Consider the following 24,957-nt stretch of genomic DNA (forward strand, 5'->3'; position numbering starts at 1 on the left):
CAGCCGCCGCCGTGCAGGAGATGGAGAGAGAGGATCCCTGCTTACGCGCGACTGTTGGCAGATCAACCCAGAGTGAAACAGCTTGTCTCTTGTCCAACACCGTCCCATCTGGAGGAAAAAGCTCCGGGAAGCCGAGCGACAAAGACGGCTCAGATAAGATAATTAGGTCTGTGTAAACACGGATGATTAGTGCTCAGAGATGGGCGATTTGTCTCCTTGGCTGTTTTCTTAAACATTGTGTCTGCATTAGCTTATCTTAATTAACACGTGATGATACCTCCTAATCCTCCAATTACTGGGGGAACATCTTCTGGAGCATCTGCCGGTCGCTCATTACACAGGTAAGACTCAGTAATACAATTAAAAGCAGCTTAGCGTTCTGTAGATTATGGGCTGCCACATGCCTCCGAAAAGTCACTTAAAGTCGACGGCACAGGAAGCGCTCTTAACGAAGCAACGACCACGACAGAGCTGCAGATACGCACTCACAACGGAAACTTTTCTACAACTCAGAACTGAAGATGTTTAGAGGAAGTGAACGTCTGTAATCAGAATCATTGATTTAATGTCTGCAAACCTGCTTTAAAACGTCATTTTCTATTCGATGCACGACGATAAGAGCTAATAAAGTGTAAATTAACCTGAACAGTGAGCAAACTGCAGGATGTTTGTGAAAAAGGAGCGATTAGGATGAGACACTTTTAGAAACTTTTTGTTTCAGTTAAGTGTTTTCTTCTTGCTGATGCCATTTTAATCTCACGTTAATGCTTTTCTAACATAGTTCAGCAGAATGAAGGCTGTACTGAAGCAGAACACGCTCTCACAGTGATGATGCTAACATGCTAATGCTAAGCATGCATCTGAGTACCATCTCAGTTTAGCTTGTTAGCATGCTAGCAATTGCTGTCCAGCTGAGGCTGATGGGATGTCATTGTGATGAAAATTCATCAGACTTCATGGTAATCACTGAAATCACAACCTCATGGTGGTGCTTGAGGAACATCATCAGGATTCATCCTCCTGCAACCACGAATGTCTGTCCAACATTTCATCCCCCACTCCCAATCCGTCCAACAGGCAATTCACAGGAGAAGTGAAACCTTTGACCTGCAGGTGGTGCTGGAGGAAAGGTCGGGGGTCACCATCAGGATTCGTCCTCTGGGAATTATGAATGATCTAAATTTCAATGCATGTCCTGATAGTTGATATGCCTAAAACAAACCACCATGCAGGAGGCGCTTGCTCGCTCTAAGGGGCGCCTTGTACGTACCTCTCCGTCTTGCCGCCTCCATAACCGCTGCCACGTGTCTTCGCATCAGAAAAATGATCTGCGATGACGTGTTGATTTCAATCTGCGTCTGATGAAATTGAGGAGAAATCCGCCGCCTTCCCCGACGGGAACGCAGGATGAGGCTCTGCACCTCAGCCTCTTTCCAAACAGCCGGCCTCGGGCTGGTTTTTGTAAATAATTTAAGAAGTCGACTGAGTTTCCCCGAGGGTCAGCAAACCGTAACCCTAATCATGAAAGTATCCTGGCAGACTCCCTGATTCACATGTAAACAACGGGGTCACCGCGCCGCATGAGCTTCAGACATCAAAACATTTGTTTACATGTGTAATACAGTGAAAACTGGAGTAAACAGACGTATGTTCAGAAACACGCAGGCCTCTAATTCTTCATTTATATGTATAACTCCTGGCTGCACGCGCTGCAACAAAGCAGGGAAAAACACTAAATATGCATCATAAAAACAGCTTTTTCACAGCCGCTGAGTTAACTAACTGCAGGTAAAGACGTGTCTGCAGGACGACAGCTGAAAACAACACACTCAAAACTCAATTTAATATACTTTAATGGCCACAAATATAACCACGAAACAATATTCCACTTCTGCAGCATCATGAAAAGTGAATATAATCTAAAATAAACGGAATAAATCTTCATGAAAGAGGACTGAGATGACAAAGCAACTTTACAGGATATAAAATATGCAATAAAACAAGGAGCGTCCATTTAGCCGAACAATTAAACACAAAAAAACAGGCAGTGCTGAGACAGCTCCTCGCTTTTTATGCGCTCGTACAAATGGAACTTTATTCGTACCGCAGGACAAACAAACGCCGCTCTGAGCTCACAGGCGGCGCCACTTTTCCTGGAGAGTCACGACACTATTGCTCAAGCCCTGAGTTTTCTTGCTTTGATAAAAGTCAGTACCTTGTGCTGTATACCTGTTCTGAACACACACACACGCACACACACACACACGCAGCATAAAGCTAAAACAAAGGCAGTCTAATAAATACAGAACCTTTTCTGGCAGGGCTGCACGGCCACGATAACGCTCATTTCTTCTGCCGTGAAACATTAAATCTGAACGAGTTTCACTTTTAATTTGTATTCATCGTCTCCTCCTCCTCCTCTTCATCACGACAAACATTAATGCAGTGGATGTGTTAAGAGCTCCACTCGAGGTCACTTTCTAATGAGCTGTTTAGCAGCTTGACCAGAAGTGAAAACCCGCTGTGAGGCTTCAGGAGTCGTGGAGTCTGTCTGAGGGTTTATGGGCTGATTTATGTGGATTTACAGCGTGTGATCACACCTGGGAGATGCTTTTCAAACAGAGCCTCCCCAAACTAAAGCCACGCCGCCGTAAAACAAACGTCCCATCGGTGCATAGATATCTGAAGCCACCACAGGTGAGCATAATCAGCAAAAAACGCCAACATTCAAGTACATTTAATGCACAAATACCCCAATTTTAGACACTCAGTAAACGGTTAGTCCAAAAAAACGTCTTTGTTAGAAAACAAAGTGAAAACCTAACTATAAAAACCACCGAGCGCTTCCTCAGGATTAGAAAATATCTAGATTTCTTTATGGCACTGCTCCTCGGGTCAAGTATCGACAAAGGCAACGAGAGTGAAGGCAGGCAGCATCCGGCTCCACGCTCGCTGACCTGAAACCAGTATCAAAACACAAAGAACCTCCAGCTCAGGCTAAAAGAACCATAAATAAGAAACACGCAGCTGTCGGAGGATCACGCGTGAGCGTCTGCATGTCGGGGTCTTTGGGCGCTGAGCGGCGGGGACGGCGGGGAGGGGGGAGCGGGGTCAGGAGGACGTGTGTCTCTGCCTTTGGCTCCCCGCTCTGCCTCGCTGCTTGTCATACTTGACCGAGACGATGAGGAAGACCAGCAAGGTGACGCCCTGGATCCCGGCCAGGAGGAAGAAGTAGTAGTGCAGAGAGCAGTCGTTGATGTTACCTGGAGAGACAGAAAACAAGGGCGTGTTAGAGGAAGCGGAGAGGCCTTTAAAGCCGCCGGCGCCACGGAAAAATGACAAATATGGAGAGCTGGAGAACAAAAGAGCGCCAGCGTGTGGGGAGGGGACAGCGGGAGGTTCTTTAATCACAGCGCTGCTCGACGTTCACAGAACACCAAAGGTAAACGACCGCGAGCTCGCAGAAGAGGCAGTTACTGTCGGACATGAAAGGCGGGCTGGAAGTGAGAGTGGCAGCCGAACGCCGTCCTGTCAGGAAGTAGGATTCGGCGGAGGGGCTCGTTGTCCTCTCACCACAGCGTGAGACCCTCCGAGTGGAGACGGTTTGACCCGCTCTGTACTGACGAGGGACCGAAGCAGCCGGGGGGTCTTTGATCGGCATTAAAGGACGGCTTGTTTCCTCGTGGGGACGCCATAAAAAGCAGGAAGAATGAGCTGATTTGCTGTATGATTCACGGGAAGACGAGCAGAGCGGGGCTCCTCATTTCCTCCTGCTCGGTCTGGAGAACTCGACCAGCGGCCTTTGCATTCGCCGCGCCGCTGAGCGAAATGGTCGTCCTCGTTCAGCAGCTCGAGACGAAAGCTCCAAACAAATCCTGTTTCCCCTCGCCGGGCTGTTACACCAAGGACGGAGCTGACGACGAAACAATCGTCTCAAGTACGAGACAATCGAGCTGGCATTAGAGCAGCTCCCGTCCTCTTGACCGTGTCAGGCGGACCAATTGACTTTGCAGTCAACCGCGTGAGACGAGGCCGTCTGCCGGACGAGGAGACGCTGAAGGAAGCGTCACGCCGAGAAGACGAGGACTTCATCTTCGTTTCTGCTGCAGCACGTTTTTACGAAACAGGCTCCACATAAAGACACAGATACCTACAGCTCACGTCCTACATCATCGTCAGCGAGTGGACGAGGAGCCGGCGGCGGGCTGCCGTCCTCCTCAGAAAGCTCCCATCAGCGTCTCCATGTGGAGCTGTCACACCGGATAAAGAGCCAGAGAAGAGAAGCAGGCCTGATTTTAATTAGATGCGGAGCCATCGTCAATTCAGGGTCTGCCTGTTCACACGGCAGGAAGTGTGTGTGTGCGTGCGTGCGTGCGTGTGCATGTTCAAACACATGCTCGTCACAGCCGTCAGTTTACAGTCAGCAGCTCTGAGGGTCAAGATGCTGCTCGTGGAGTCATTTTGGATGAGCTCAGTGTGATGCAGCTCAGCTGATGCTCTGCAAACAGTCAGCTCCTGTTTGACGAGGTCAAAGGTCATTACGAGCAAAACCAGGACCTGCCGCTGAGCGCGTTGTAAACAAAGCCTGCTGAAGACCCTCTTTTCAATTAACCGCCCTCTGTACGCCTCCATGATGAGCTGCTAACGAGACCCGGGGCCCTGCTTTAATTAAGCGAGCAGCGCGACGCGAGCAGCGCGACGCGAGCAGCGCGACGCGAGCAGCGCGGCGGGTCCGGGGCGTGCGGACCGCGTGGGCGTCTCCGGCTCGACTGCTGGTTTGGTTGGTGCGTTTGCAGCAAAGTGCAAAAGGGCTGAAGTGGAATATAAATCAGAGCAGGGCAAAGCTTTAATGTCCCAGAGCGGCGGTTTGGCTTCCAAACAGCAGTCGATGGTAGTAAATATTAGATAGAAGGATGGAGAAAGATGGCGATCCATACGAGATGTGCACAGATCCAGACGGCGCGCTGGTCGCTGAAGCTTTCTACCGTTACATCACCTGGAAGCGTGACGTCAGGCTGCAGCAGACCGATGCAACAGAAACACGTCGCTCTCAAACGTCGATGCTAAAGATGAAGCTTCATTTTCCACCAAAGTACCAACAGCTCGCTTTGCACCGCCTCATCTGAGTGAGCCGCTCACCTGTTCACACCTGTCCTCTCTCACCTGTTCACACCTGTCCTCTCTCACCTGTTCACACCTGTCCTCTCTCACCTGCGTTTCCTCTATCACCTGTTTGTCCTCTCTCACCTGTTCACACCTGTCCTCTCTCTTACCTGTTGGTCCTCTCTCACCTGTTGGTCCTCTCTCACCTGTTTGATTCCACAGCCTGCTCATGCTGATGTTTAGGAGGTATAGTGTTCACCTTTCACCAGCTTAGCTTAGCATGTTAGCATGTCACATTAAGGTTTCCAGTCATTTGGTGCTAATTAGAGCAAATACAGGACTCTTCTTTAAACAAGCTCATTTTAAACCCGGATGAAGTTAATTCTCTGTGTATTCGCTGAGTTGTAAAACTGCCTGTCGACACATCTTTGCATTCTCAGCTGTCATTCACTTGAACTAATAAAGAGTTAAAACTTCTTCCAGAAAACTTATTTAACAATTAGAGGCCAGTGAAACAGAGCACTGAGCAGCCGATGGAGGAAAAGTCCTCTGTCCTGCATCAAACGTCGTCTTTTCATCAGTCAGTACCTGCTGAGGACCACAGTGGTGCAGCCATCGACATCACATCACTGATGCAAATGCAAAAGTCTGTGAATCACCGCGAGGCCGAGGAGGATGAAGAGCGGCGTGAAACGAGACGATGTTCTGTGAACGAGCACATGAATCCGCTCAGATGCCAAAACGCCATCTATACAGCATGACGTCACCTGCAGGCCCGCAGAGCCTCCAGCTCGCCGCGTTCCAGGCCGCCGTGTCACAGCACATCCTCAGCTAACGCACACACCTTCATGCTCCTGTGCATGATTTAACAGCGCGTCCTCAGCGGCTGATCAAAGAGCAGCATTAGCTCATTGGAAACAAGCGATCCCAGAGCGCCGTGTGATCACATGCGATCAGCAGAGCAGATCGCGCTCTGTAAAGTCACCACCGTGCACATAAATAATTCTTTTTCCAGCCTTCACGGTGCGCCCGTGCTCTTGTGGATAATTAAAAATGGAGGGGAGCGAAGGAACGGCGCGATGATGGGACGAATGGCAGAGGAGCGATTCCTCGTCAGAGCTCGTTTGAGACCTTTGATTTCAGAACAGCGAGCCGGCTGACGGCCGCTTCTGCCTGAGCGTTAATGGACTGAGCGGCGGACCGAAAGCTGACACCCCGACCGCTGTCGCAGCTTCAGCTTCTGCTGCTCTCGCCCTAATCTGGTCAAAAGTTTAATATAAGAGAAATACATCAAAAACAACGTTTGAATAATTCATGAAGTGCAAAACAACGCGCTTGACAGGAGAGCAGGGCAGGAAGTGCGTCTGCAGCGCCGGCGCTCGTATCCTGGATCGATAGCTCACCTTCAGAGTCTGCCTCTGCAGGCTTAAAGCAAAGAGTCCGGCATGCAGATGATTCTGAGGGGAGGCCGAACGCAGCAGCAGCGTTCAGGGGGGTTTGACTCCTGCAAGGCGGACCGTGGACGTCTGACGGACGCCTGCTTCTCAACCTTCGTTCCAGATTCTCTTAACTGGAACCCAAAGAATGAAAACGGGGAAAAAAACATCTAATTTTTTGGAATCAGTCCTGAAAATTGTGCAAGCTTTCAGTTTTGTCCTCTTGCTCTAATTTCATTTTAAAGTGGGGCTCTGCCTCCTCCGCTCAGCCTCCGCCCCCCAGGGCCCACTTGGCTGCTGAGCGTTTTCAGAAATATGGAAGGCTAATTACAGCAGCAAAAGACTAAACAAGGACTGGCTGTAAAACACATTAATGAAGGCCATTAATATTTGACATTTATTTTAAATTCTGAGCGAGGGAGGGAACAGCGCCAGCCAATCAGAGCGGGGGGGGGGGGGGGGGGCTGGAACGGGCTGCGCTGCCACGAGACGTTCACATGTTCTCTGAGGCCTGTTTTACCGAGTGTGATTACACGGAACAGGCCGGGGGGGGCATTTTTTAGCATTTCTGCTTTTTTGTGACAGCTGGAGAGAGACAGGAAGGGCGGGGGGGGGGGGGATGGGGGGGCAGCGTCGACTCCGGACCTTTGCGGTGAGGACTCGGGGCGTCCAGCCAACCATCCAACACCTGCGTGACTCAAACCTATGGGACGATTTAGCTGCGCAAGGGTCTGAGCAGACCATGTGAGTCCAGATGAAACGGGTCAAAATCAATTTAAGGTTTGAAAATGGATCAGCTGATCCAGACCTTCAGCGCAGTGACCAACATTTGAACGCCTCGACACCCTCGATGCCCTCTGCCTCTGAGCGCGGATCGATGAGCGTGTTTCAGCTGTAAATACAGTTATTCTGCAGCTCTCCTCTTGCTCGTTAAATCTTTATGACGGATGCTGGAGTTTTGTGACCGACCACAGCGTGAGAACTCTTTTCACGAGCCCTCCGCCACCTCTGACACGTCGAGCACGCTTCCATTCTCACACAGAAGAAGAGTTCATGTTAAATTCGCCAGATGTGACATTAAAGGCTCCCATTAAAACACTGACATTTCACTGAGTGTGATCCAACTCTTCACGAGCAGGATGTGCGAATGTCAGCTCGCTCTCGTCTGAACATGTCCCAGACATCTGATGCCAGATCAGCCGGGACAAAGGAGCCATTTCCTGTCACGTGACCGCGGCAGCTCGCAAAAACCGTCGACTTTGAGTGAATGAAGCTCCCACAGAGGCCGGACGGATGAGACGCAACAATAGAAACAAAAAGAGGAGAGTGATCTTTGATCAACTTATCAGGCTGAAGCGGCTCCACGCCGCCTGTCCAAAGGACGAGCCGACCTATAAAAATGAATGAGTGACGGACGACTGCTCGACCAGATGTGACCACAGGGGGAACCGATGAGCTGCGGGACGTTTGGATCCCTCATTTCAACATAAAAACTCTCTTTCTTTTAAGTCTGAGAGCAGATGTGTGTGAGATAATCTTTCTTTACAGACCGACGCCTCGAGCTTTCATCTCACATGAGGTCACTCACGCCGACGTGCCTGATGGGAAACTCGTTCACTGACGGAGCTTCAGGAGGAAGAGGAGCCAGGAGACGACATCAAAGAAGCAGCTCCTCCTTTTACGATGCTCCTCTTACGTGAGCTTTTTCATCTTTTCAGATGTTTTCACTTGGAATTATCTGTCGAGGAGTCTCATCATCAGTCCACTTTTAATGGTTAATCAATCAATTACATCTTCCCAAAGCTCAGCCTGACTTACTTATCGCTCGTTTCGTCCAACCAATAACCCAAAACCCAAAGACGTTTAGTTTAATGTCACTGAAAAGCAGCTGAGAGGCTGAAATCAGTCTTATTTTTGCTTAAAAAGTCATTAATCAGTCAATAAAATAGCTCGTCCATTTTCTGTCCTTTGATTTCTCTGTTAAATCTGTTCAAACTGTAAACTGTTTTAACTGCAAACATTACGTTTTACACCTCAAATGAGTCAACTGCTCGCTTTTACGGTGTTTTATTCTGTGCAAATTGATGAATTAGATGAGCTGAGCCGACAACTTATTAATAAAATCACACGTGTGCAAACAGCCACAGTGTTCGCTGACATGCTGCCTACAAACAGCAAAAAGTGTCTGACTGACAGACTCAGAGCTGAACTTCACCTTTCCTGAACCAGCTGAGCGTAACGCAGGGCTGGACGGGCTCCTCAGGTGACCCTTCACCTCTGCTGACCAACATCGGGGAAAGGTGGAGCTACAGCGCCACCGCAGAGCTGAGCATCCACCAGCAGAGCCCTGCCCGTGTGGCGCTCCGGGGGCAGCTTTACTCGGGAGGCGCAGGGCTATGTAATCAGACCCCCAGCCTGTGATTAATGTTGCTCATCTGTCTTCAGGCCCGTGCAGCTCAGTACAACTTAGCACAGCTCACCCAAGATGCTGTTTACTGCACACCGCTTTGCCCGCAGCCATGGAAATAAGTTGAATCCATTCCACCTAGAGAGCCACGAGATGTGGAAGGAGCTAACACGCAGCAAACTGTGAAAAACAGCCGAAAAAAAGGAAACAAACTGCGTGATTCCTGGCTCTACTTAATGGCTACGCTTTGTGCCGTGTGTCTTTTATTAGTGGCCAGGAGGAGGTTTGGTTCCATTTCTGCAGCTCACCTTTTAAATGACTTATTTTGGAAAGCGAGAAGACGTCTGGAGGCAATCCGGCTCCGGTTTAACTGCCCCTCGAGTGAAGCCGGGCTGAGCAGCGGATGGATTTATGAAGCGTGCCGAGCATCTTCCACTGCTAACATCATCAAAAGCACCTCCCAACCTGTCGGCACACTGTATTAATGAGCCATTAGGTGTTTGTGGGTAAACAATTTACAGTGTTGGCTTATTTACCGCACGCTCAGGGAAAAGTGCATCTGGGTTGGGAGCCCCCTCTTGCTGGGGAGCCCATCCATCTGCTGCCACCGCCGCGCTATTCATTCTGCCACTTGGACAGATTTACACAAACCTTTTGTCGTTAGTCTGACACGTCTATTTATTACAGGAAACACTCTTAAAACAGCAGCCCTCACGGTGCTGTCGCCCCCTCTACCTCTAATCTGCAAACTCTTTAAAGTGGATTTTAAATCAGCACAAGCTATGAAAATTCTTAAGGTTTGTCCCCGGAAAATAAATTCCTGCCTGCTGAATCGATACCAACTATTCTATTCCCACAAGTCCATACATAAGAGTCGATGTGCAGAGTCAATAGAGCGCTAACAGCAGGCCTGGCGCTGTAACGCTCAATTCAGGAGGATTATGGACAGCCCTGAGAAAAGTGTATGAGCGGAGATCAATCTCCTCTGAGCTGGAGGTGTTTTGAGGAGAGCAGCGCTGCTCCTGAAGTTACACCACAGCAGGACTGCCATCAGGCTGCACGCATGTCAAAGGGATGCACGCACACACAGACACACGCACAGCAGGACAACTGCTTGTTTCTCATATTATACAAATGCTCATACTGTACGCAGCTGAACTTTATTGACATTTAGCGGTTTCAGTCAGGATAATGTCAGTATTATTGTGGGGGTCTGGCTCACGGACGCCTCAGAAACATATCCTGCCACCACTGCCCGACACTGACATCGTTTAAGTTCATATGGCGAGCCTGTTAGCCTGTTAGCTAACAGCCTCGTGTTTACTCTGGTTCTGGTCGAGTTGCGTCTCCTTTTACGTAAACATCAGGCTCCTCAGCCGCTGTGTTCACCAGCTCATGATGTCCGCTGGGTGCTGAGCAGGTAGCGCACAGCGAGCTTTCACAATGAACACAGGTGCCTGCAGCGGCTGAAAAGGACGCTTCTGGAAAACCAAAACAACGAGCTGAAAGACGCCGTAAGGAGTCAGGTGATAACTCCCTGTGGGCTCATCACTGCGAGCGACCCCGTCGAAAATTCGGATGACAGCTGCTTTACTTGCGTGAGTGTACAAGCTTACCAAAGTCTTTGTGGGACGACATCCAGCCAATCTCCTTGAGGGACACGATAGCCAACAACCCGGAGCCCACGAAGGAGCCAATCCCAGAGAAGAAGAAGAAGAGCCCCATGATGGCGCTCTGCATGGACTTGGGGGCAGCAGAATAGGCGAACTCCAGCCCTGCAGCACAGAGTAAAAAGACAGATATTTACTGGCCTGCTGTGGAACGTGCAGGCGATAAAACAGTCAGAATCCTTGCTATGACCCGTCGCAGATAAAGCTCCACGCGCTGCAGCCAGCGATAGCACAGCTCGTGATAACACGCCATTTAGTCACACATGCTGTCGAGTTCATGTGTGTGACAGCGGAGCTCACGGGGCAACAGCATGCACTTGGGTTTCATATCGGTCTTCAGCATCTATGTGACATGATGGCTTTTGTTGGCGCTGGCTGTTTTCCTTTTAGCGCATTGTACAGGACACCAGAAAGCTTCCTCTGCGGCTGCCTGACAGCTAATTTTCCACGGTGGCACTGGTCTGCGCTGCCATTGTCGGATATCTACTCAGCTCGGCGCTGGCCTCCAAAAAACAGTTATTTCTGGAAAACACATCACTCAGTATTTACTGTGTTAGGAAAGAAATAAAAGGACTGAGAAAATGGGCAAGGGAGCTAAGAGAAAGAGAGACGAGGAGGGGGAAACATCAAATGTGTCTTTCTCGCCCAGAGATCCGTCTGCCTGCGAGCTGACATTGATAATTTCATGGCACCTCAAACATGTGATTTCTCAAACGAGGCCCTATAGCTACATCTGTCGGGAGAGATTAGGGAGCTGCGGTTAAATACGTTTAAGACCTTCCTCGCAGGGGGACATCGCACAAATTAATGTGACAAACAGTCTCCTTACAGATACCTGCGCTTGTTGTGCTTCATAAGAAAAGGAAGGAGATAAAAGCACGAGACGCGAGGTTATTACTCAGCGGAAACACGAGCGCCCTTTCCAGAAGTTCACTGCAATGCCTTTGTTTCACATCCTAAGCTAACCTTTTGATAGCAACAAACGCCGCTCAGTGGCTACGCCCATCACAGGGGGCTGCACAGATACCGCACACTACGTTAAAGCCAGCCTGCGACGCCTGAAATGAACCGACCTTTCTCCACTGAAAGCCAGAATTATTTAGGAATTTAAAATGTATGCAGAATTTTTTTCTCCTCCCAAAGGCATTATTGGAAGGGTGATTTTTCTTTCTTAGACAATAATATTACCCTTTAACATTTTCAAAAGTGCAACACATAATTAAAAATACTGCAGGGAACACAAGCGTTTGCGTATCCTCATCGCCTGAAAGCAGACGAGCTCGGCTGGTGCAAAGAATTACCCGTCGTCCTACGAGGCTGAGGATCGCAGCGAGGAAGTTTGACGGCACCGGAGGTTTTAAACAGATTTATTCAAACAGGAGAAGACTAAGGAGAAATATTCCTCCCAAGCAGACATATGTCACAATTCTGTCAGCCAATTTTCCTTGAGTAAGCCTGGTGGGACGTATGGAGGGAGAGAGGAGGGCACGTTTATTTTAAGGATCCCTATAGCTTTGTTATGTCTGGAAATGACTTTCACAGGGACTCTGATGGTTTTTTCCACTGTTTCAGAAGCCTTATGGACTTTATAATACTCCAGCTTATTAAACAAATTTCAGCATCCAAGGATTTTAAACTTAAAGATGACGAATGTGAACACTCGTTCCCACAAAGACCCTGCAGTGACTGGATCGGCGAGATAATCCTTCCACTGTGGCGAGCAAAGAAAAGTCTTAAATATTAATGGCTCAATCTGCACTTGCGATATAGACATAAAGCGAGCGCTATATGGAAGAGCCAACAACAACATGACCCGTAGTAATTGGAGAATGACTCAATCATGGCCAGAGGCCTTAACAAACTTGAATCTGGGAGATAATTGAGGCCCGGAGCCGCGATGGGGACTGCAGAGAGGAAGTGATAAAGAAAGAAGGACTATACAGACAGATAAACACAATGCAGGGCAGATCTCTGCCGTGCCGTGCTTTGCAGAGTATAGGGAAAAAAATGGGCCACATCACATTCAGAGCACCTCTCAGACACAAGCTCCCCTCTTTTAATAAAGGACAATATTCTGCTGTTGTTTCCGTTCTACTCTCAGACTTCGCGGCTGCAATTTGATGTAACATTAGAGCAATTTCTCACTCTGTCACATTATTATATTACTGGGGCAATAAGGCCTTACTTCACGTCGCTTTTAATGAAATGGCATTTCCCGATCAGGTCGCAGAGAGAGGAGGAAAAAACAGGAACGAGAGCTGAGCAGTTTTCAGCGAAGCATCAGAACGAAGCTGCAGCTGTCAGTTCCAGCGTGAACTCCGCTGACCCGCTCTGATTCACTGCTTTTGTGTTTAATAATTTTCTGGAAAAGGGCGGGGAAGCCATTTCTCAGGGGGGGGAGCGAGCGCTGCTGAAGGGTTATGGGTGGCCTCACGTTCACGAGCATGTGTCTCAGAAGGATATTTAGTGGGATGAATCATCTGAGCAGCAACAGTAATACAACTTTGAATTTAGATCAGACCTGGGGCCAAATTCACAGGCTTCCTAGCGTGAAGAGTTGGTCCGAGCGCTGCAGCTCTGAACAAAAAGAAAAAAAACCTTCTAAGAAATTCTGCTCATACATTAAAGCTTCTCGTGATGGATCTCGGCCATTAGAAGTGAGGCAGCGGAATAATGAATATGGAGGAAGAAAGAGTTAATTAACCCAAGTCGCTCTCACTCCAAGTGGTGCCTAATCATGCGGATAGTTTCGGTTTATCGTGCCAAGGTTTTGAGATGTCTGCCGGTGGAGCTTTGGCTGATACCTGAAACCTTTGGCTGATGGAGATTAATCAAGCTCTGAGTGAGACTCGTCAGCCCGCGGAGCGTTTCCGACGTCGTGAGACTCTGCAGCAGAGTGCGGCCGATGCATCGGACGCCTGGCGCTCATCCTCCGCCGCTTCGCTCCACATCCAGATCTGACTGTCAGCAACCTCAGAGCGCGGCGCTGGTAATTAAACACACAACCGTTCCATTTTCTGTGTGTTCAAGTGTAATATGTCCCCGTGAACAGCTGCGTCAGCTGGGGAAGCATGCTAATTGGGTAATTTAGAGTTGAACTTGCACGACTGTGTATGTCAGTACGATTTGTCAGTATTAGCGCTCTCTGGCTGTGATTACTGTTTTCTATGATGGTATATTATAGTTAAGCTCACAGCGGTAAATGTCAACACACCAGCCGTCTGAACAAGGAGGTGAAAAGTTTATGTTCTCATGTTAATTGTGCTGCCACAGTGATTAGACCCTGAGGGCTTCGTCTTTGGGTACATTTGTGTATTTATCCGTCTTTTTATCTACTGCATCTCTGTGGACGTCAAGCAGAGGACGAGGCCGGTCCTTGGCTGGGGCGAAGGCACGGCTGTCATCGTCATTTCATTTTTAAAAGGTTACTTTATCCACACCTTATTTATAAAACGTCCCATTACTGAACAACGTCTGGCGGTGGTGTGAGAGAATCAGGATAATCAATTATCGATCGACTCGCTGGGCTGTTTACTCTGGACAACAACCCACAAACACATTAAGCTGGCGCAGGCTGGCCATGGATCAAACAGACTGTTCAAAAAGGGTTTTACACATTAGTCTTCATTGCTTTCTGCCAAGAGGAATGGGCACTACAGTTTATAGGCCACGCTGGCTCAGAGCGAGCAGCTCAGCGTCAAGGTGAGGTCCGAATCACGGCGTCCGCCTGACCGCAAATAAGACATCAGAGACGTCAAACTACTGTACCTGCAATGCTGGCAAAGATTTCGCTGATTCCTATCAGCACGTACTGAGGCACCTGCCACCATATGGGTAAATCTGCCGCGTAGTAGATAACGTTGCCGAGCACCTGGTCAATGGTGCCGTTTGATTTGACGATCTCCAGACGTTTGGTCTCCAGAATACCTGCGGGGACAGACAAGGACAAAATTTACACAAGCGCAGGTACATGTATGTAAACTGTGACATCAGCTCACCTGAAAACAGCACAAAGTCAACACATTTCATGTTTTTCACATTTCACAGACTGGGAAAGACGTGGAACGCTCCAAAAACACCTGTTTGGATCATTCCACAGGTGAACAGGCTGATAGAGAGGATCATGATTGGGTATGAAAGGGGCGTCCTGGAAAGGCTCAGTCGTTCCCACTCCCAGACAAACATGGACTCAGAGATACTTCAGCGTCCCAGCTTCTCTGGAATCGAGGTTGCACACGAGCTATACGTCAGCAGCTCACACACACGACACGAACAGGCCATCGGGTGCATCATGAGGCTTCTGGATGTCAGTCAGCGTGAGGAGACGCTCATTAGGTCTAAGACACCAACAAACAGCCAAACGCTGCCACAGTTGCAGCACTCAGTGACAGTCCATTAGGCGTTTAGCTAGTTTTAAGGCTACCCCACCACTTCATTTAGATCACATCTGCACGCTTCCATATTATGGCAGTTAGTAATGGATCAGTGCAGACGGTTCAATAATAAGAGCCAAGCAGTTGTCATCAACCGCTGCCGCCTCCTAAAAGCTTTATTCGATAGCTATTATCATGTAACCAGCGGCTATTTCCAGATAACTCCCAGAGACAGCCTCCTATCATAACTACACTTAATGCTGTGTTTGAGAGGAGCTGCAGCCTTGTAATCCAGCTATCCTATAATACCAGGCGTCCATCTCAGGCAGCGTGGCCACTGGGCTGCCCAGAGCGAGCCTCACCAAAAACACACATCCCTGCATCACACATCAGACAGCCCAGTGCGATCCCCGGCAACTCTGCCGCTCTGGACACCTAAAAGCCACTGAGCTTTAAGCAAAGCAGATTAGTGCATGAAGTTAAGAGAATGTGATAAAACACGCCTCTTCAAAAGCGATGTCAGCGAGGCTTTTCAGCGCCGGCCGCTGCGCGAGGCTGAAGTCTGGGACGGCTGGACGTGAAAGAGCGGGGATCAGAAACAGTCCACTGTCCGCTTGACAGCGCGTCTTCAGCCGTCCCTTTGCACTGCATGGGAGGTCCAGGCGTGTCAGCGAGCGCGACGAAACCCTGTGAAATATCGCTGCACCAGTGTCATCATGACAAAGTCCTGCACATTCCTCGCACACGGTGATGAAACCGATTCTAACTCTGAACAGCGGCGCTGTGGCCGACGCCGCGGACAGGCGGTGGCAGGCTGACAGCGCGATGCGTTGGACCGGCTACTCTCTGGGCAAAAGATGCCACACTCGGTCATTCCCAACCATCCATCTGTCAGCCTCACGATTCAGCTCGTGGGCAGATGCAGATAAGGACACACAGGAAGCCGGCTGAGGGGAATGCAGTTCAAAATATACAACAGTGAAAGGCAGCTCCCAGGAGCAAGCGTGCGTAAGTGAATTAGTGTGAAGGAAGGCAATGCCGGGGATCAACAGCACAGAGGCGCAGCAAAGGATCCTCTGATGAAGAACGGCTCAATAACATGCAGATACAGTATCACTAATACTCAATTCACAAAGTACACTACTGTACACATCTGATCCGGCCGTCCGACGTGACTCCTGAAATCCAGGTCAGGACTGTTTGGCACACTCGTTGTGTATTCACCTACTGTTCTGTGACCAATGGCCTCACCGCTGCACCATCGTAAACCCTTTCTCTCCACTGCCAGGACTCAAAATTGCTTTCTGAAATATTCTGAATTTATTTAGCCTGAATTCAAATGCAAGGATTGCACTTTCTTTCAAGAAGCCAAATGGAAAAGCGAACCTGAATGGCTTGTGAGCACCAGAAATGAGCACGTTGGAGCACCTTTCCTTCTAGGACTGCTCATGTCCTCTGAAAAGGAAATGTGACTTTGAAGCAAACGCATCAGACATTAGGTTTGCTTAATAGACCTTTTAGCGCAGCTCGATGGCTGAAAAGGATGTTTCTGATGGGCTAAGTCAGGCTTTCATAACTCTCGGGCGAGAACATCCGAAGACTCGCCCCCAACAAACTTCCTCATCTCTCGTAGAGCAGAAGGATGAGACTTCAGTCCAGCACCCGCTTCTCGCTTTTACCCATAAAAGAGGACGATCTATAGAATCCATACGCTCAGTCTACAGATTACACCCACTATTTGTAATTTCTCAACGTGGATACGACCTGATTAAAAGGCTCTTGATGTCATTTTACAAACAGTACATGAAACATGTAGTAATTCCTTTGAGACTGATGCTGAACCACATACAAAAGTGTGTTTTATTCATGTTCACCGTGCGGTCTTTCACACAGTCATTAACGTCTTTATAATGCAGATGAGGATGAATTAACCGTTTGTGAATACAACATGACGCACGCGGCGAGTCCGATCTTACTCCACGGCCTCGCCTTTGTGCAGCACACACACGCAGAACTGCTAGTAGGCAACAGGTAAATTATATCTGCTGTTATGCTCAAACAGCTTTCATAGAAATATCTGCTGCAGCTTTTCGAACTGGACTCAAAATTCACTTTGAAACGATGAACAGAGCTCACCAGGCGTCTGCTTTCAGCATTAAATTAAAATGAAGCAGCGAATCGGATCATATTTACATTTTTATTGCATCTAAAATGTTGAACTTCTGTAGATTTGCTAGTCCTTAATTCATCTCCATTGTCATTTGTATGTTGAAAAATACTTAATGAACTCACACAAAATGTAATTATCCCCCACAATTGATGCCAAGTTTGATTCAGTGCATGCTTACCAGTCAATTGGCAATCTGGTTGAAGCACGCCGGTCGATACCTGAAAGGTCACTAATGACAGGACCTGCTCATATTCCATGTGGCGGATGTATTGTGCGTGAGGGAGAGGAGGGAGGACGGCGGCTGTAGGAATATAATGTGCATTGATTCTCAGGAGTGTTACTGATTTGCCTTCTTCCTGCCTGCAGGCTCGTCTCTCTCCAAACATTTCAGCCTGGATGCATCGATGCAGCAGGACGCGCCGACAGGCCTGGCTGAGGCTTTATTTCCACAACACTCCACAGGCTGGAAGCTGCACGCGGGTGCAGTCTCCCAGGACCGGGAGCAGAGAGGCACAGCTCCCCCTCTCCTCCACAGGGCAAAACAAACCCTCCAGGGCTTTCTTCCCCTTTTACAGGTGCAAAGTGATGTTTTATTTCAGGGACAATTAATACATCTGTGACAGACCATCTGCTGAGCAGCACAAAAGGCAGTTAAAAAAAAAGGATTTAGCAAATACCTGCAAGTCAGAGCTTGATACTCATTATTCCACATGCAGCACGCCGCATTTCTATCATTGTTGGTGAGGATCTGTCGGATTAGTTCCATGTTTCAAAAGCATTCAGAGTTAAAATTAATAAGTGATGTACGTGCGTCACTGCAGCTGCCTGAACGTCCTAATTGCATGTGGCATTTACCACAAAGCGCCAACTTTGCTGCTTCATGAGTGTTTGTCTGGCCTACTTAAGCGACAGCGCAGAGAGGACGAGCCCGTCGGCGCACTCACCCGCCGCCACGGCTGACCACATGACGAAGAACATCCCCACCGCGATCCTCTTCAGAGAGGAGGGCAGCAGGCCGCGGCGCTTCAGGATGGGGTCCACCACTTTGTCCTTGAGGGGGATCAGCATGAGGATGAGCACCGCGTCGAACATGGTGAGCCAGGCGGCCGGGAAGCGGAACGTCATCTGGGGGAGAGAGGCGAGGTGAAAGAGGGCAGGAAACTACGGAGAACGTCAGCGCACGCACTCAAACACAGCTCACCCAGTGTTTGTGTGCATGGGAGTGTGCATGTGACAGTGTGTACTTGGGGCTTGATACTGCTTTGGCACCCCCAGGTGGTCAAAAGTACACATAAAGAAATGAAGAACATTCATTCAACACAGCCAAAGCAAGTTATTAGTAAACAAATGGTATAATTATCATCTTAGAAGTAGTAGTAGTAATAGTACTGTCGTACTTTTATTCCAAAGTTTTCAGCATGAATCTGAACTATTAGCATAAAGTGTAATCTATGAAAGGAATAATTACAGCGTGCAAACAGACTGGAAGACGTATCAATCAGAGAGAAAGTCCGCTGTGAGCATAAAGCATCTGCAAGTTAAGGCAATGTCTAAGTGAGCAACAGACGTCAAACTGCTGCAGATGTTTTTTGCAATTCAAATTCAGAGAGCTCCTGACGCGTCTGCTTTAACACATCTGATAGCATCATTTACTCTCAAACTGAATTTCCATTTTGTTGGAGTCACCACTGGCAATCTATACGCAGAGACATTTCCCTCCCTTGTTTGGGCATTATCATTTCAAAAATGAAAAGTGTTAAATGAGACTTTGTGTCGCCGAGGAAAGGCTGCCATGGAGGAGTCCCAGCAGGCCCGGGTCTGCGGTGGGCAGCGCGTTCTGCTTTAACACTTCCCCAAAAGGACGGCATGCATATGTGCTGCATGTACAGTATGTACACTCCATATTACGGGAACTCCAGAGGCAATAAATGAGTTCTTAAAAAGCAAATTTCTGTTGTGCAAAATGGATTTTTTGGACACATATTTCCTTTTTGTGCAATACTGGGTAGTTTCACCTTTTCATGCATCGAAATATGTTAAAATTATACAGCAGGAGAAGCTAAAAATCACTCTGCTTTGCGTGAAAAGGTCACAATCCAAAAAGGTTCTCCACATGCATCAAAAAGCACTTACTGCACATTCACGGAGAGGCGAAGCAGACGCCGCCGCAACAGAGCAGTTATCTCAGGCCCTAATCTAATTATAAGCAATTACATCAGATCCACTGCTGCCCCCCATTCCCACTCATTATTATTAGCATGGGCCACATTTCCTTGAAGAGACTATTTGTTCGTCTCAGTCATTGAAATGTGTCAGGTGAGGTGAGGGAGGAATCACAGAGGCATCTAATCTCACTTCTCTTTTGATGTGGAGGCTGGTAGCAGAAAAGGCTTAGTTCTGTTTTTTTAAGGCGCTAAACAGGCTGTGAGGGGACGGAAAAAGCCGAGCTGTGAAACGCAGTTAAACATGGTGGAATATGAGTAAACAAAGCGGCGTCAGGCGGCGTCTCTGCGCCACAAGTTTCACTGCATATTATTGTAAAATGTAAGAATGTGTAAATATACACCGCACGGAGGCCGTTCACGCAGCGCTGCGTTGGGCCGTGTGGTTTCCAGGCTGGAGTTTCACTTCACGTTTCCATGAAGTCAACGCTCTTCACCTCGAGCACGCCTGTACGTTCTGCACTTCCTGGTCTGCTCCAGTTTCTCCACTTTTAAACGTTCAATTGTGGAGGAGTCCCGCATCCTGTGAGAGAGGCAGCTCGGGTCAGGAGGAGGGAGCTGCTGTGGGGGGACAATCGCGGCCAGGTTGCTAATCTGCGAGGTCTTTGTCTGTGAATGCAGCTCTCTCTTAATCCCTGAGGTATTACCGACCTTTGCTGCTGCCTCCAGCTGTTGCCTTCCACGGTGTGTCGGTGACCTACTGACTCCTGCAGCTTCAGCTGCTTCAAACCTACTTAGGTGGAGGCAGGTTGGCGCTCCAACCTGGTATGTTTAACTCAATGGACTTATACGTCAGTGGCTGTGAATAACTAATCACAATGTTAAGCCACAGACGTCACCAGAGATGCTTTTTTTTTTTTTTTTTTAATTAAACCAGAAACAGGTATTTGGACTGAGAGCGTCTCCCGTTAGTTTACCTGGTGGGAGGCTGCCGTGTTGTTGGAGGCACTATCAGGAATCCTCAGATGGAGGCTCTGCAGGATGTAGGTTGTCTGCATCTGCAACACAATAAGGAGATTAGAGTCTCAGCATGAAGTAATTCTCCACTTCACGATCACCAGGGTGTCTGGAGCAAAAGCATTCTTCTCCGATAGCGGAATGGAAAATAATCTTCCCTCGTTTGAACGCGTGCGTATCTGCATCCAGGCAGCTCATACCGCCACACTAAATGTCTTCCTACTTTTCATCTTATGTGAAGCGTGACTCACACCTTTAGATTCAACTTAAAGCCGGCTGATCTCACCTGGAAGTAGACGGTCCAGTAAGGGATGAGGGCGAAGAAGACTGGGAGGATCTTCACCAGAGCTTTCACCTCCTCCACCTTCTCCTCTGGAAACTTCCCTCCGTAGGTCACTTTGGCGCTGTCCAGGAGCGTCGGCTTGTTACTTCATGGGAGTGAGAGAAGACAACGACCTTCAAAATGCTATTCACAACTACAGCGTGATGGATGGCCTAAAATAAACAAATAAATACAGAAACTGTGAGAGCTAAGCAGCCTTTTCTGTGAATATGTTTCCCTTAAATAACAGCACTTCTAGAGACAGAAAAACTTCATTCTAAAGCCTGTAATCCCCATCTCAGGAGAAAATGTCTTAATAAGGAATTCTTGAAAGGCTGCAGGATTGGCCAACTTAAAATATTCAATGTCAAGTTTTTGAACCAATTGTGCTACTTCGGTTCAAAGTCAAGTAACAGCACTTCAGAATAACTTTTCACCACAGGGAATGAAGATGAATGCCCGGACCGGTGGGGGGGGAATTATACGGGGGGATCAAAGGATGCTCCCACATAAAGGTCTACCAACAACACCTCGCTGTGTTTCTCCACTGGATCTGAGTCAGCGTCCCTCTGAACCGCCGCGGACAGAAATACACCGCTGGACAGAGCCGTCCTACCGAGGCTGATGAACGCTCTGCTGCACCGCAGCGACCGTGAGCGAGCTGTTTGTCATTGAGGGGACGGATTTACCTCTTCCACCGCCTGATAACGCAGTTTTCTATTATAAGTTAAAATGACGGACAGTGGCGCCCTCACCGGAGCAGGTTGGGCTCCTTTGGTTTCTGGGAGCAGCAGGCGAAGCCCAGGATCTTGAACATATCCGTGAAGGCGCTGCCGTCGGCGGGCTTGGTGATGAAGACGGTGCGGCCCAGGAGGAAGACCAGGAAGGAGATCCCGAGGCACACGGTGGGAATGATGTAGCCGAGCTCGAAGCTGAAGTTCTGCTGGATGTAGGCCACGCCTCCCAACGACAGGATGGCTCCTAAGTTGATGCACCAGTAGAACCAGTTGAAGAATCGACGCGTGGCCTCAGGTCCTCTGTCTTTGACCTGAAATCACACACAGCAGCCAATCACGTCACAGTGCTGTAAGGTGGTGCAACATGCAGGGAAAGAAATGACAGAAAAGACGCTGAACATTCCTACAAATGTGTGCCACACCAGTCAACTGGCAACTGAGTCATGTGAGGAAAACTAGTCCAGGAAGAGCAAATCTTTAAACAGCTGCACTGTTCAGTAAAGCTACAAAACTGTTAGATGGACCACCTTTAAACATCGTGACAGCACAGGACAGAGAAGCTGCATCGACAAAGAGGAACAAAGATCACAAGCTGAAACTGTCCGAGGTGCGACGTCACGTCTCATTCAACACCTTAAACTGTTAAAATTACTGAATTTACCGCAACAATTATTCAATTATTCTTTTGTTCGGCTCCATCGCTGCAGCGAGCGTCTACAGTCACATGTAATTGAAAAGCACAAGGCAGCCGGAGATGGAGGGTTTTTCTTCCTCATGTCAGGAGGGATAACAACACAAACAGCAGCTTTTGGTTTATCATTCATCTGCCTGCACCACTCACTCACCAAAACAGCAATAAATTCAGCTCAATGTCAATGCAAGCAAATAATATCATTCTCATAATGGCACTGATCCGCCATGAAGGAACTGACTTTACCACTGCATGATGAAGGTCTGTCCAAAGATGCTGCAGTTAACTACAGAGGAGATAACGTCACGGCGTCCACGGTCGATGCGGAGCGTGAGTCTTTGCAGCTGTGCAGCGCAGCCACAAAATCAATCATCACGTGCAAACTGACCACCTGACCGTAACCAGGAACTGCATTAGAGCAGATGTACAATAACACACACACGTAGAAAGAGGCGCTTTTGTAGCTCCTACTGTGCACAAGATCGGAGAAAGTGTTCCCTCCAGCCTTTGGTCATGACGAGCAGTGACCTCAGGCTGATAGACGGCACATCTGCAGTGACTCACAATAAGGCAGAAACAGCTTCCTTGCCTCTGTTTTGCCCCTTATTTCATGTCCAAAGATCCAGTTTCCCACACAGCTGCATCAGCGGAGTCCAGCGAAACTGTAACTTCATGATTACTATGCTCAAGCTGAATGTGAATAATAAAAATCACAACAGTGACGATGGCAATTTTCACACTGCAAGAGGGTGCAATTATTTCTCAGACAGAAATCAAGCTGCACGCGAGAGGAAATCTTCAATGTTACTGAAACTGAGCACATTTCAAGTATTAACAGCTCCCACTGCCACTTAATTAGGACTTTCATCTGGAGCAGAATTAGTGCGGAAATTGTGCCTTTAAGTGATGCAGTTTTTATTCAATCTCCGCCGCTCGTAAGAAAGTGTTTTCCAGGTTTCTGAATGATTCTTTCTTGACAATCAGCGGCAGCGCTGAATTCACGTTGCTGTTTGTTCTGCGGTGTGCTGCTGAAAGACGTACCGGCTCCTGCGTTCCTCTTTTGTTCCGATGTATGGATTGCGCCTGATGTCGTTCGCCGTGCGTGTCTGAACATGATCAAAGGGAGCATTGACAGAAACGTGGAAATCTTGTAATGAGCACAGCAGGCTCAGGAACTAATCACGTTCGCGCCGCCAATCTCCTTTGAACGGTTTTAGCTGCTCCTGCTTAGATTATTCTCAAAAACAATGACCCCATTGATGAACTCTCCTTCTGGATAATATGACAGCATTTTGTCACCAAATGTACAGATCGAGTGTGTGTGTGTTTGTACATTAGTGTGTTGATAGTGACTCTACATTATTTCCAAAATGACATCTTTAGAGTGGAAATACCATGGATCGAGGGCCTGCATGTCTCAGTAAACGGTCACGGTGCAACAGAAATCCCATCACATGTCTGCCCTCCATGATGCCACACTGCATACCCAATTTTACACAGGCCTCTGTGACAAAACATGTCATTCAAAGACGTCTAATGCGCTCCATGTCTGCTCTCTGCATGCACACTTCAGATCTGAGTCACGAGGTTCATACTCTACCTGATCTGCCCCAAAGGGAGTGATGTTGGACTTCACAGTACCCACGCCTAATGCGATTAAAAAAAGTCCACTGTAGACGACTGCACCGCAGTATGGAGGACGTATGGGGCAGGTGACGTTGCTTGGAGGGGTGCTGTTTGTGCTCAGACACTCTGCGGGCTGCACAGGAAACGCCATCTCCTCTCCGCACAGGTGTATCCTGGTGTCTTCGTTTGAAACGAAAGGGAAAAACAGCATGCCCATAAAATACAGGATCAAACTTGACGCAATTGTCCAGAATTTCCCAAGATAGGCGTCTGCCAGCCAGCCTCCGAAAGGTGAAATCAGGTAAGTGACCCCCATGAACATCAGAGGCGCCTGGCTCGCCTGAGTGCCCTCCCAATAAAAGGGACTACCATTGAGAAAAAGCACAAGATTGGATGTAATGCCGTAGAAAGCGACCCTCTCCAGTGACTCAGCCAGCAGGATGGCTGCACACGCCAGTCTCCTTCCCTGGAAAACTGATGGTGCTGACGGTCTGTTCACAGAATCTGAGTCCAAAAGGGGGGTGCTCTCACTGGCATCCCTGCTGTTAGCCATTCTCTACCAACTTTATGGCTTCTTGATTATGAAGAGTTCAAACCTGCAAAGAAAATACAGAGGAGGTTATTAAAAAGATACTAAAAGTTGTCATCACAGTTCACACAGAGGGAAAAACCACCTGAGCCGAGCTAACAACACCTGAGCAATCCCTGGGGAGCGAGCTTCCTTATCATGTCTAACACAGGCACTTAAACCTGGAGTAAGCTAGCTTTAGCATAACGATAGCTTGAGTTTGGCTTTACATTACCTGTAACTACTGAAACGCGTCCCAGTGGTCTTCAGTTATCTCCATTAACCTGGATAATATTTACCGCTCAAATATTTACGTTGTCTCGTCTTAAATCAACACTTCGTCAAAGGAGAACTGGAAGTCAACAAAACACAGTGTCACAGTACTATCGCGTGACACACAGCTCGTTCGTTAGGCTGCCACACTTGCGCTGCCCGAGACTCGATCTTAAAGTGAAACGTACCCGACGAGCTTTATGAAGACAGGCGCGCACCGGCCTATCCGACTGATTTGGAAGTTAGTTCCGCTTCCGCAGACGTCGTACCACCGAGAGACGGAAGTTGCCGCGCTTTTTTTTATGTATTTATATTTCGCTACCTCAGATTCTGACATTGGAGAACTAAGTAGTGGGTCGTTTTTTTAGTAATATTTTTATTTTATTTTTTGCTGACTCAATC

At 48.3% G+C, this 24,957-nt stretch overlaps 1 protein-coding gene across 1 annotated transcript; it reads right to left on the minus strand.

The window, feature by feature from the left end:
- Positions 1-1,836: 1,836 nt before the first annotated feature.
- Positions 1,837-24,701, minus strand: slc15a4 (solute carrier family 15 member 4). Its single transcript, XM_070964269.1, has 9 exons — positions 24,518-24,701; positions 23,689-24,310; positions 21,416-21,708; positions 20,625-20,766; positions 20,299-20,379; positions 18,104-18,284; positions 14,385-14,543; positions 10,563-10,721; positions 1,837-3,263 (listed from the first exon to the last, which is right to left on the minus strand). The coding sequence occupies exons 2-9, from the start codon at positions 24,265-24,267 to the stop codon at positions 3,112-3,114; spliced, it is 1,746 nt and encodes a 581-aa protein (XP_070820370.1). The 5' UTR covers positions 24,268-24,310; positions 24,518-24,701; the 3' UTR covers positions 1,837-3,111.
- Between the last annotated feature and the right edge of the window lie 256 nt (positions 24,702-24,957).

This window comes from Chaetodon trifascialis, chromosome 6, assembly GCF_039877785.1.
Source record: "Chaetodon trifascialis isolate fChaTrf1 chromosome 6, fChaTrf1.hap1, whole genome shotgun sequence".
NCBI classification, from domain to species: Eukaryota; Metazoa; Chordata; class Actinopteri; order Chaetodontiformes; family Chaetodontidae; genus Chaetodon; species Chaetodon trifascialis.

What these genes read in the sequence shown, in the direction of transcription:
- slc15a4 (XM_070964269.1), bottom strand. Translation starts at nt 24,267, where the DNA reads ATGGCTAACAGCAGGGATGCCAGTGAGAGCACCCCCCTTTTGGACTCA. An exon ending in ACTGGACCGTCTACTTCCAG is followed by an intron (nt 20,380 to 20,624) that starts GTGAGATCAGCC and finishes ATTGTGTTGCAG; the next exon opens with ATGCAGACAACCTACATCCT. An exon ending in ACACGGCAGCCTCCCACCAG is followed by an intron (nt 18,285 to 20,298) that starts GTAAACTAACGG and finishes TCTCTCCCCCAG; the next exon opens with ATGACGTTCCGCTTCCCGGC.